General features: G+C 36.9%; 1 protein-coding gene across 1 annotated transcript; it reads left to right on the plus strand.

Annotated features, from left to right (window-relative positions):
- The first annotated feature begins 697 nt into the window (after positions 1-697).
- LOC143851615 (elongation factor P (EF-P) family protein) lies at positions 698-8921 on the plus strand. The gene is made up of 7 exons (XM_077361099.1): positions 698-1077; positions 1154-1231; positions 3851-3957; positions 5028-5105; positions 7471-7572; positions 8043-8124; positions 8654-8921. Exons 1-7 carry the CDS (start codon positions 945-947, stop codon positions 8770-8772), a joined length of 699 nt encoding a protein of 232 aa, XP_077217214.1. The 5' UTR covers positions 698-944; the 3' UTR covers positions 8773-8921.
- The last annotated feature ends 5245 nt before the right edge of the window (positions 8922-14166 follow it).

The raw sequence follows: 14166 nt of genomic DNA on the forward strand, positions 1-14166 counted from the left end.
ATACTAATATTTTCCCTGAAAAATACACATATGAAGATTTACACTGATTTACATAGCTCAGTATAATATTATCGGATCATATGTTTTTTTACACATATTTACACAGATTAGTATACTGCAATAATACATAGGTTTACATAGCTGAGAAACTACACATATTTACATCAGTGTCAAACTAAAATTACACATATGATCCAATCCTTACTTTAAGAAAGCTGAGAAATTTATCTATATTTCTCAACTACATGTCAGTGTCAAAACCTAACCCTAGTTTTGACGGGTAACCTACGGGCATCAGGGTGAGACCTAGACCCACCCTGCCACCCACGCTGGTCATCGAGTAATTTAATTGAATGTGGCATTGGACTCTAGCATGTAGTTAGATTTCTTCTTCTCTGGAGTTAGTAGCATCCCAAGTTCGCTACAATTTTACACTTGTTCTCGTTTTCTTTTCCATGGTCATCGAGTAATTTAATTGAATGCTTAAATTTGTGAAACACCCTCCTCCACCTTTCAAAGAGAATCCAAGGTGGTTCCCAGCCCTTTAACCTGCGCACCCATCTCATTTTATAGAGTGCGAGTCCAAAAGCCTACCTATCCCATTCTTTGCAAAACCATGCACAACCTCCCGTATAAAAGCCATAGGAAACAATGATCAAGTGTTAAGACATCAATAATGTAGATTTGGCTATTGGTGGGAGAAGTATGGCTATTGGTGTTACTAAAAATTTTAGAAAAAAGTAAGGCACACTTCAAGATGAACGGTTTAGATCATCTATTCATGTGGGCTCCCCGTATCTTTCTGGCTGGCGTAGTGGCGTGTACCATATAAAACAAACTTCGAGCCACACCTGCTTTCTCTCCCTGTATTCTCTCTAAACCCCTTATCAACTTGGTTGGGCTTCTAAAAATTGGGAAAGATTTTGGAGGAATTTTCAGACACCATGGCGGGAGTCTTTTCCTTCTATCTATCTTCCAACTATTGCTTCCGTTCTTCGTCAATCCACTTTCCTTCCAAGTCTACACTTATCCCAATCCGGATATTTACCAAAACGCCACTCCGTTACAGATACCCAAGTATGTTTTACTCGAATTTCTTTGGTTTCTCCCTTTTTTCAATCTTGTTATTTATTTGTTTATAGTCTTCCTGCAGAAATTTTTGCATTTTCTAGCAATGATATCAAGGTGGGTTCCAACATTGAAGTAGATGGTGCTCCATGGAGGGTTATAGGTATGAAAATGTTTATGTTATTTTTTTTTACTGATTTTACACCTTTGTACACCACCTTTTATTTTGAACTTCTTATGTTGGCTGTTAGAAGTCGTTGGAAATTGTGATAACAATTATAGAAGTTATGTAACCTATAAATTTGCAATTTGGGCCTTTAGGGATTGTAGTTTGAGTGAAAATGCAATCTAGAAAAGCCCAAATTGCAATTTGGGTGTGCACCTGTTCGGTCAAATACGTCCAGTGTGAGCGGTCAACGCGACTGGTGTGAATGTGTTTGTGACTTTGTGGGAGTGTGTGTGTGTGTGGTAGTTTCATGGCGTGCCAATCTTTTAGAAGACGAGTCGAAATTCAATTCGAAGGGTTGGTGACAGAAACTTTTCCTTCCACTAGGATTGGATTTTAGGCGAGTGAGAAGAAGAGGGGAATACCACTTCTTTCTTGGGCTCTAATGCCTTACACATATGGAAAGGACTTTTTCCAGTACGACGTGACGCCAAATTTGGGGATATCGACACATAAAGGATGTGAATGATTCACGGGAAATGCCAATGCGTGCAGAATGCAAATTACATGGTTGATGCATGCAGAATGCAAATGACTCTCATGATCAACAGAACGTATGATTAACTAACTAATAAGACAGAGCAAACAAATGCCAGAGAAGATGAATCCATTGTTACTTAATTCAACCAGACAAGCTACAACTATGAAAAGTAAATGAAAGTGTGGAAAAGTAAATGATAAAAAGATAAATGCCAAGTCATGTTTTGTGTTTGGTTCTGGGACCTCTTCTTCTATGGCAATCTTCTCTTGTTATAGCCTTCAACCCATAAATGCTCTCCACTGTCCCACGTTATGAGAGAGGGAACTTGCAATACAAACCACTTTAGCTTCTAAATTTCGGATTTCGGTCAAGACCGACACCGAAATGGCCGAAATTGGCGAAATCTACCAAATTTCGGTCGAAATTTCGGTAATTTTGCTGAAATTTGGGAAAAAATATTATTTTTTAATCCTTTACCAAATTTCAGCCTAATTTCGGCCCAAAAAAATCGACATTTCGAGTCCCTTTACCAAATTTCGGCCGAAATTTCAGGATTTCGGCTGAAATTTCAGTTTCGGTGGGGACCGAAATTTAAAACCTTGCCTGCATCAAAGTGGTATCAGCGAGGCATACAAAGTTTCTTAACTTTGTAGGCCCGGGGAGGTTATTTGCAGGGTATTTGTAGTGTGGATTGTTACATGGATGCTCAGTATTAACTTCTACTTGTGGTTGGCTTGCTAGTGAGTCGTCTAGTTTGTCTTGGGCAGATTTTTGCTTGTTGGCTGTTATAGATTGTGTGGACATTCATTTCAGCTTGAGTGTTTGTTGGGCAGAGCTTTCGGCAGGGTTATCTGTGTTTGTTGTTTTGTAGTCTTTGGCATCGATCTCCTCTAGTTATATTGGTTTTGGACTGTTACGGATCAGATTCGTTGTGCTTTGGTTATTTGTGGCCACGAGCGGCATCTGTGCTTTGTTTTGGCATTGTTTTCTGAGCAGTGAATTGATCTTTTGGTTGTGTGATGATTTATAAGTATGTATTTGTGCTTATTGTAACATTTATTGAATTTTCATCTTAAAATGATTTTTATTTCTACCCTTTTTGTACTTAGGTACTTTCCTTCTACCTCTACTTAACGTGCATCCAAAATGACCCTAATGGTTCACTACTCAAGTCTTGAAAGATGTCTGTTATTCTTGTTGGGGAAACCCACTACCATCAAGTAGATTAAGGAATAGATCTGAAATTTAACTCATTGCCTTGCAATGGATAAAAAATGGACCATCTATTCCTCTTCCCTACACATGATTCATGACACATTTACCAAATGATTCTTTTCTCCAAGATTCAAATTGTCGCAATTGAAAGTCTCATCTGTCATTGTGTCCAACAAAATGGTTCTGCCATACAACATTGCATATGGTGAAGGGGCTGCTAACTTTTAAAGAAAGAGCACCTTGATTGATGACCTAAGAAAGACTTTGGGTGTCCACATGTTATTAAATTCAAGACTCCTAAGAAACTCTAATAAACAATTAAATTCCACATGTTATTTTTTACCTAAACAGGTAAGTAGGCAGGTAGGTAGGGAGGGAGATTATGCACTTTTTACTGCAATCAAGCTCAGGAATCTCTCTAATAGCTAAGGATGCTCTTGAACTTGAGTTTATACATGGTATAGTAAAACTGGCCATTGGTAAATTATATTGTTGCATGGTTGTGAAAAAGGAAAATACGTATAATTTTTATATGAAAATTATGAAAATTATATGAGAAAAAACTTATATGAAAATACGTAATTTTTATGGAAATGCCATAAAAATTATGGAAATTGCTCCTCTTTGCTGCTGTCATTATGTTGTTGTTTTTTTCTATGTTTTGTATAAAAATATAAAATGCTCGTTTAATTCACGCTCTATTTGCTTGGTTTCTTATCTCTAGCAATCATGTAATTCTCTTACCCATCAACTTACTCAAACATTGGATTGCATGTTTATATAGTTCCTAGATGCTTTTTATTTCTTGATATGTTTTCTAAAGAAGAAGCTTATGTCTTCCTTCTGGTGGTCTGTTGTAGAATTTCTTCATGTGAAACCTGGAAAAGGTGCGGCATTTGTTAGGACCAAAATGCGCAATTATGTAACAGGCAACACAGTTGAGAAAACGTTTCGAGCTGGAAGTACGGTAATATCTTAATTTGAACTGAAAACTTATTTCTTCATCCTATTTTATATTTTAAGGAACTTAATGTTGAAAGCATTTTGTGGAAGCTTTTTTTGAAAGATTGGCTTCCTGATTCAAACATTGGGATCAAAATTACGTAGATAACATCATAGAGACTAGGATCAATGGAGAAGAATGCTGGTTTGGTGGAGAAGATTTGTAGTAGCACCACAAATGGCCATTCACAATAATGCACTCCTCAGACGCTAAACGGAGTGCCTAAAGAGTTTAGAAGTTATCGAGAAAATAAGGTAGAAGGATTAAGGGGCACTAGTTATCGATTTGGTTGTAGTAGTGTGGGAATGTGCACATTTTTTCAAACTTTGAATCTATAATAGCTCAATTAGAAAATTTCATACTTTTTCCGGACTATTGAGCAAAGTATATGACTATATGTCTCTATCCCCCTGTAAATATTACAAGGATTCCATGATTCTTATCTTTGCAACTTTGTCATTGCTTGAAAATTTAAATGAAGAACATAGCCATCGCTGTCTTTCATACTGGCAAGATCCGAAATTCAAGAAGTCCTCCATAATTCAAACTTCTTATACAGAGAGAAACTCACATCTCACTAGTATGAGAAATCCTATGAACATGCTTGTATTGACCTGCATGACTTGCATCAAAATGAGTTTTTTTATGCTACACGAGCGGCATGCTCAAGCCTTCACTCTTTCCCCCTTGTACATGCATATATGGTCATAATAAAAATTAAAAATTTAAAAAGCAGTCATGAAATCTTATCCATGAAACTTAGTGGAAGGGTCCTTGAGGGTTGAGCCCTAACATGGTGATAGGAATACGGAATAAGAATCTGCTTCAGAACTCGTATCAAACAATAGATAAAAAAGCTAATAAATTCTAGTAAACTAGTCATACAAAAAGGGAGGATCAAATACGAGAGAAAGCGCACCTTGATGGCTTGATGCATACACCTCAGGCACCTTTTGAACTATTGCTTTCAATATGTGATATGATAACTCTTCCAACTGAACCCCTAAATATCTTATGTCCAATTGATTCTTCAGATACCCGAGGCAAATATCATGAAGGAAACCAAACAATTCACATACAAAGATGGTTCTCAGTATGTGTTTATGGACCTGGTACATCCTTTTCTTTTTTTCCTTTTATATACTAGTAGCTCTTTTGGAACAATCTTGTTGAAAACTATATTTTCGACTGAAATGATTCCTGTTTCATGTTTATTTCTTGAAGCTATATCCCGTTTCTAGTACAAGGTGTATCAATAATATTACCACAATATTATTTTCTCAGCTAACTCTAGAAAGCTTTCAATGTTGCTAGGAATTAGATACAATGATTCCTATTTCATGTTTAGAGTCTTTTCCCACTAAAATTGCTTAAGTTCCTTGAGTCACGTGTGTTTTAAATAGGCCCCACACATGTATTATGAGATTTTTAAGTAGGAAGCAAGTCTTTAAGTCATTAGAGGGTATTTTGGTCCAAAGGTGTTAGGTTTTTTTAGGGTTTTAGAACTTCTACTTCTCTTCTTTTTCATATATATATATATATATATAAGCCTTAGATCAATTTTTTATTTTTCTATTTTATTCCATCATGATGAATGGTGAATGAAAAAAGAATGTTATGCCATGATGTGAATGGTGAATGAAAAAGGATTTGAAGCTTCTTCTATTGTGCGGATGTGATGTCTACTCCTTGCCAAGGTGTGAAAGGTTGATCTTCCGTAAGGTGTGATGCCTAGGAACCCCTTGGTGAGATGCCTTGGGTTTTGGTTGGTGAGATTCCAACTCTATCTCTTTCATTTTTTTTGTGGGGTTTTTCCCATAAATCACCTTCTGGAGATCCCCATGTCTCCATTAATCTCTCCCCAACCTCTCTGGCATTGTTTTTCACATATCTTCTACCCAAAACTCCTAAAATACCTATTAATTTTTTTTTTCAAACTTAAAGACACCATTCAAGCCCATTCCCTATGCCTCTTTCGTTTTGTCCCAAAACAAATTTTACACCTCCAAGATGCTTCAACAGCTTCCCGGCATATGTCTGCACTATACCAAACCTATCCTAAGCCTCATAAAAATATTTCTCTAATCTCATACTTCTCAAAAAATATTTCTCTAATCTCATGACATATTTTAAGAACCAAACCCTTCATTCTCACCCATTCGTTTCACTCTTTTTCCTTACGACAACACTCCACACTATCCTATCCTGGCATAAATCATGGTTTAAAATTTCGACCGAAATCCGAATGGATATCGGTGGGGACCGAAACTGAAAATTTCTGAAATTCCATTTTTCGCCCTTTACCAAATTTCGGACTGAAATTTCGGTTTAATGACATTATTTATTAAAAAAAAAGAGTGTTACACAATTTCGGCCGAAATTTCGAAATTTGGGTCCGGAATTTGGAACCAAATTACCAAATTTCGGACCGAAATTTCGGTTTTTGGTGGGGTCTGAAACGGTTACCGAAACCGAAATTTTAAACCTTGGCATAAATTTGCAACTTCCTGGCTCGTATTCAAGGTTTTAAATTTCGGTTTCGGGATGAGTTTCGGTCCTCACCAAAACCGTTTCACCTGAAATTTCGAAATTTCGGACGAAATCTATCAAAATCAGATGACGTAGTATTTTATAACGTACCAAATTTCGACAAAATCCCCGAAATTTTGGGATAATATTAAATATTAAACAAAATCCAGATTTATTCGTGATATTCCTTAAATTTCAGCCGAAATTTCGGGGAAAGAAAATTTCGGTCGAAATTTTGTAACGTTTCGACTTTTCGCCATTTCAGTTTCGCTCTCGACCGAAACCCGCAAGGTTTTAGATTTCGGTCGAAATTTAAAACCTTGCTTGTATTTGCACACCTCTAAACCGACTCAAAAGCCCTGATTGTGGTTCAGAATCATCATCATAGGCAGGCATATTGTCATCCTCGTAGACAGGCATACTGCTAGTGTTTTGAGACCTTGTGAGATTTTGTACTTTCAAATTTGGAACAAGAGCTTGATCGTCCCGTATCACTTCCTTTATGATTATACTTAATTTGCATGCTTGAGTTGGTTTTGGAACCTTATTTTCAGCCTCATGGCAGGTTGCTTATCTTTAGAGTTTAGACTGATTTTCCTTTTACTTATTAGAAGTATTAATTGTTGATAGCAGTGTTATGTAAGAGTAGTTACCAAAAAAATGAACAAAATTATATATCATGCTCATGTGCATGCAATGCCTTACGTATTCGCATAGTAGAGCAAAACTAGAAGACCTTGTTTCTTGTAAATTGCTATAGCATCACCATCTGTTACAACTTCCATAATACTTGGAACTCATGCTATAACACTTTACCAACTGCAGAACTCGTAAGCAAAGTTTGGATGCCAGATCAATTTATATTGAGGATATTCCTTGTTTCTGAACCTACCGACATTAAAGATACCCATATTATCCAGTTATTAATAACTGCTTTATATTTTACAGTCCACTTATGAAGAAATCCGTTTAAACGAGGCAGATGTTGGCGACAAGAAAAAATGGCTGAAAGAGGGAATGGACTGCAATTTGCTCTTTTGGAATGGACGGGTACTTTCCATTTTAATTTTCTTTCGATATTTACGTTGTCTATTTGAGTTGTAGATCTTCACTTGGCTTAGGCTTTGTTTGTCTTGGATTTTGAGTCCAAAACTGATAATTGGACTCAACATGTCAAAATTAAACATTTTGAGTCTAATAATCTGTTCTGGACTCAAAATCGGTTGTCAAAATCTAAAACAAACGGGGCCTTAATGACACTTTTTTTTTTGATATATTATCTAATGTTGTCTTAAGTCATACAAAATGGTGACTTGCACTTGAACACACACACACACACACACACACACACACACACACACACACACACACCTGCATGTTATATATATCTGTAAGCATGTATCCGTTGGTTCCTGTGTAACTGCATGTGCTTCTGCACAATACATAGATTTGTGTCTTATTCCGATAAATTATATATCTACTCATATATTTGTTGTACGCGAATTATCTTCAAACTGCAGATTATCGATTTTGATCTTCCCATCACTGTTCAGCTGACTGTGGTTGACGTGGATCCTGGCCTCAGAGGTGACACTGCACAAGGTAATATGGTTTCTATTTTATAGGAAAATTACAAAAGCCTCCTTCATGAAACCTTGACAGCATCACAAATCTAACATAGGAGTTACATGAACTTGGGAGCTAAAGAGCATCTTCTTCATTTCTGTTATTATGATGATGGAATAACCGTCATTACTGTCATTAATATTATATTCATCATTAACATCATTTTCTTTACCATATTTCTGTACTTAAAATTTTCAGAAAATGCCCCAAATTTGTTTATAAAATTTCTTAATTTTCCATTTAAATAAAAAACCCTATCCTTCAACTTAAAATAAGAATCCCTTCTGATCTCTATTAAAAAAAAAGAAAAAGAAAAAAAAGAATCCCTTCTGATCAATGCATATCATTATATTTCATTGAACTAGTATTTTTCTTACATACGACATGTCGTCATCTAGTATTGTTTTTGTGTGTTGTTACTGTAACTGTAAGCTATATGGTGATTATGAGACACTAATGAGGTAGTATTATATTATTTTTCTATTGAAATACAATTCTTTCACAGGGGGGACGAAGCCAGCGACTCTCGACACGGGTGCCGTTGTAAATGTCCCATTGTTTGTAAACATTGGTGAAGAAATATTGGTGGATACTAGAACAGGACAATACATGAGCCGGGCATAAACAATTATTGAGAAACATTTCCTTTTTTTCGGCTTAGTTTTCCTTTTACAGATTCATTTCATTGTTAAAAAAGGGGTACCTTTATTAATATTTCTTCGAGTTAATATTTTGACAATGACAAGCAGTCTACTGAGATTTTCCACTCTTCACTTGATATGTACTTGATTGGGGCTTGTGGTTGCTGTAGGGAGTTAGACTTATGGGCTTTGTTCTCTTGTCGGGGTAAGGTGTTAGTAGCTGATTAGTAGGAGATTTGGTAGATGGTTAGAAGGAGATGTGGCTACTAGATAGGTATGTTAATAGCTATTTAGTAGGAGGTTAGTAGAATAAAAAGGGAATGAAAATTGTAATGTGTATGATATATTTCTGAAAAATGTAATTACAAGAAGGTTTCTCCCCAGATGTGGGAATTTTTTTGCTTTGTTTGCTTTGTTTCTTCTTCCTCGTAGTCATAACAATTTGGTATCGGAGCGGTGACCTCGGACTGTGGATCAAGTTGAGATGACGAAGAGACTAGGGCACAAGAGGCAAGGCGCATAGAGGAATCAATCAAACATGTTCACAAAAGCACTGAAGAAGTCGAGGCTCTAACCAAGCTTAGGCTGTTGATGGCAGCCGTCAATCTTAAATATAAACAGTTGGTCACGGGGATCCCTTCCTCTGGAGGCAGTGATCAAGCTCAGTCTTCTAGCCATCATGGGAATCTGATGGGGTGCTCTCAGCAGAAGATACGATCAATCTGATTACCATTGTAAACATCTGACTCCCGATCGGGTAAGACACACCTATTTCACCAACCCAAAGTGGGCTGAGTGTTACAACCACTGCAGGACCCAAAAATTTCCTTTTATCATCACATGATATGAGTGGCTTATTGCTTAATGTTCTCATTTTATGACAAGAAAATGAAAAATCTTATTTAGAACATATAAGCATGTTTCATGGGAGCCTAAGGAGAACAAAAGAAAAAGAAAAAGAGAAAAATAGAATCCTATCCGCACTCCCATTGCTTTATTAATTAATGACTTCTCTCTTCATTTCACACCTTTCCAATTAGCTATTAGAGACTATACCAGTAACCAAATAAAATATCAACAGTGATTCAGAAAACTGTTTGATAATGTAAGAAACGACACTATCAAAACAAGGGCGTGCAGATATCATATAAACACAGAGAGAAATGACCACAGCTGCTTTAAAAATAAAAAATCAAACACGAAGGGATCTGCTAAATGCCCTCCTGGCTTTCAGATCATTTACATCCGGGTTCTTCGTTCCGCGGCCTTTCATCCCAAGAAACGGCTTTAATAATTTCTTTAGGGCCTTGGACAATGTGGAACGTCCTTGTCCAATATGTAAAAATAGAGGTGGTGGCCGTGGTGGTGGTGGTGGTCGTGGTGGTGGTGGTGCATTGAAACGAGTTACATTGGGCGCAGAATAGCTCCTTCCAAGTATGGCTTGGTTGAGCTGGATCTCGAAGGATTGCCTTTCGAACTGGTCGAAGAGGGCGCTGTGTTGATCTCCAAATCTCGTATGAATGCTTGCTCTTCCTTCCATGGAGTGGATGAACCCTCATCAACCCAAATCGATCACCAGCAGATCTTTGTTTATGTACACAAAAGTTATGGTGTAACTCACCTTTAAGAACTCTAAGCAACCTAAATCCCTCGCACAAACCTTATTTATGTACACAAAAGCAATGTTGTAGCTCAGCAGGCTGTGTAGCCAAGTTATACTTTGGAACCACAAGCTGCCGAAAAAAGTAAAAAGGAATTTGTTGAGGACGTACACATCATAACTTGCATGCAAAGAAATGAATACTTCTTCTACCTTATGAGATTTATCTATAGGGGGCAAACTCACATCGGTGATTTTATCTAATTTTAGGGGTGGCAATACCGGCCATAAAGAAGAAAATATATCTATTAGTTTTGGAAATGATTTAGGCTCTGTTTGTGTTAGCACTGACTGTGAGTCCAGTATTCAGTTTTTAACTCACAATCGCTTCTTAAAATCCAAAACAGACAGGGCCTTTATAGCTATATAGGCCAGGTTCCTTTAAGATTATGATGACCGATTGTGACTGCTAAACTGATTATTGGACTCAAATTTAAACATAATTTTAAGTTCTGTGAGTTGTTGTCATAATCTAAAACGAACACTGTCTAAGATTACGACAACTGATTGTGACTGCCAAACCAATTATCGGACTCAAAATTATGTCTAAATTTGAGTCCGGCAATCAGTTTGGCACTCACCATCACTTGTCATAATCTTAAAACGAAATAGGGCTTAACTTTGGAAAGATGTTATTTGCTATGAAAGTCATTTTACGCTTCTTCCTTATTAAAACCACTTAATGGGCCCCACTTCTTCCTTATTTATGTGATCAGATCCGATCGGTGGAAGGCTAGGATTGCCTGGTACCACACTCAGAACACACCATAATCCTTTTGAAAATACATACCAAATATTCGGATAAGCCAATCCTTGAATTGAAGGGGGGTTTTAACTAATCATAGCCAAGCCATGAGTTGTGAAGACAATCTATCCAGCAATTTATTCTTCCTTGCATCTCAAAGAAGTTCCTTTTCTTCTTTTCTTTCCTTTTTTTTCTCATTCCATGATCTTTCTGTCTTTGCTTTAGGAAACTTAATCCACACAAAAGCATTACAACAGCCAAATGTTTAAATTCTACTAATTATACAAAAAATGATAAATAAAAACAAAAGGTCTCATTTTATGCCTTACTTTGGCCTTTACAGGCATCACTTCCTTGCTTGACCATGATGGCTACGTTTCCCTCCCCAACAAGGAAAATATTAGCTAGGAATTATCAATTTAACGTCATTCAATCAGAGGATCTAGACCGTCCATATGTGGGTCTTGCCGAAAATGGTTCTTGAAGACAAATCCACACGGATCGAACAATCCAAACCGCCTGGATCTATGGCCTTCGAATAGAATCTTCTACCAAAAAAAGGTACTTCTATTCTCCAATCAATATTATCACACCCATCTTATCAACGGTCCAGATCATCACCTACAGTTCCACGCCTAAAAGAAGAAGATTGTAAAAGATAAAGACAAGAGAACTACTAGCATATAATTGGGAGACATTATATGGTGGCCGACCGTGTGGAAACAAGGGCGGAGAGAGAGAGAGAGAGAAAACCTCTACGCTTGATTTTTGATCCAACAAAAAGTAAAAAAAGAGGGCTTTTATTGGATAAAAAATCAAGGGTTGGGGGGCTTTTACCATATAAAATCTCTATAATTGCAGTAATATCAGTGGGAATTGTTAAATTTTAAGGTCATCAAGACCAACGATCTTGAAGAAAATCATGAGATGACCCACGTGGACGGGTCCCATGCCAAAAAGACACCCTATGCTTCAGATAGAGGACTTCAAGAAATCAACGGTTTAATTTTTCTTGATTGATGCATCAAGGCCGCTTTAGGGATTAAGGGGCTAGGATCAGTATTCTCAATGGAAGTTAGCCGAACCAATGGATAAGATCACTTCAACGTGGAACACAGGTTCTTGGGAAAGATCATATATTCGTCCTCTTTTTAACTTGGTACAGTCCCCTCTACTGTAAAAGAATAGTCATAAATACACTAGAAGGGGCTCTCTTAAGTAATAGGATCAATTACCAATGGGGGACAAAAATTAGGTGAAATTATCAACAGGACCCATGTTTTTCAGAAATTATAAACGAGGGACAAAAGAGGTCTTGTCATTAAAAGCTGGACGAAAATGCCCTTTTCTTAAGCAACACGTTTTGCTTTTCCACTTTTCACTCTTCCCTCTTCTTTCCCTCTTTTTTTTTTTACTTTTTCATTTTTCAACTTAGTTTTTTTTACCTTATTAGTCATCTTCATCATCATTTAGCCACCATTGGAGGTGGGAAAACTAAAAAATTTGAAACGTGCGTTCATTCCCATTTATCTTTCAATATCTAGGTTTTGTTTTTCATTTGTTTTAGGGTTTTGCATTTCTCCTTCTCCCTTTCAATAGAGGATGAGGAAGTTGAATCGTACGGTAGAAAGAAAAAAATGTGAAAATGAACGAGTGACAAAAAAACAGGAAGTAAAAACGTGTTCATAAGGGACTTGATAAGCCCATTCGGAATTTGGTAACCCCATTTTGATACTGGATAACCCCAACCCCAGAGACTTGAAAACCCCCTTCCAAAACTCCAGTACCCTTGGGCAATTTTAAGGGACTTGATAAGCCCATTCGTAAATTGGTAACCCCATTTTGATACTATATAACCCCAATCCCAAATACTTGAAAACCCTTCCAAAACTCTAGTACCCTCGGCCAATTTTCAGGGACTTGATAAGCCCATTCGGAAATTGGTAACCCCATTTTGATACTTGATAACCCAAATCCTAGAGACTTGAAAACCCCCTTCCAAAACTCCAGTACCCTTGGCCAATTTTCAAGGACTTGATAAGCCCATTCAGAAATTGGTAACCCCATTTTTTACACTAGATAACCCCAATCCTAGAGACTTGAAACCCCCTTCCAAAACTCTAGTACCCTTGGCCAATTTTTCGGGATTTGATCACCCCATTAGGAATTTGGTGACCCCATTTTTTATACTAGATAACCCCAATCCTATAGACTTGAAAACCCTCTTCCAAAACTCCAATACCCTCGGCCAATTTTCAAGCACTTGATAAGTCCATTCGAAAATTGGTAACCCTACTTTTGAGAGTTACCAACCCCCTTCCAGAGAGTTGATAAACCCTTTCTGCTATAAAACCCCCTGCCTATAACAACTCTTCTAATGGCATTATAATTCTACTCATGATAGAAATGACAAAAGAAATGGACGTTGTTTTCATTAAATGTGCTTCATGTATTACAAAAAAAAATTTAAGTAAATCAAAAATGTGTAGCCATCTATTCATGTATTACATCAACTTTTTCTTATACAGCCACTTGTCTTCCAAAAAAGTTAGTGGAGCCATCCATGCATTATCTCCAGAATTCACCTTTAAAAAAAATCGCTTAAACCCTAAACAAGATAAATCAGAAACAGATGAATGAAAAATAGTGCAAAACCCTAAAAAAGAAAAAGAAAAAGAAAACCTAAATACAAAGAGATAGATGGTAAGAACTCAACATTCAAGTTTTCAAGATTTGTTACCAATAATGGTGGCTGAACAAGGAGGAAGATGACTAGTAGGGTAAAAAATCAAAACTGTGATAATGGAAAAGTAAAAGAAGAGGGAAGAAGAAGAAAACAAGGTCAAAACGTGTTGTAAATGCCAAAGGGTATTTTCGTCCGGCTTTTACTAACAAGACCTCTTTTGTCCCCCGTTGATAATTTTTGAAAAGCATGGGTCTGTTGATAATTTTGCCTAATGTTTGTCCCCCGT

Source organism: Tasmannia lanceolata, unplaced genomic scaffold (genome assembly GCF_043159265.1).
Source record: "Tasmannia lanceolata isolate RefF3 unplaced genomic scaffold, GAP_Taslan_0.1 ptg000018l, whole genome shotgun sequence".
Classification (NCBI taxonomy): Eukaryota; Viridiplantae; Streptophyta; class Magnoliopsida; order Canellales; family Winteraceae; genus Tasmannia; species Tasmannia lanceolata.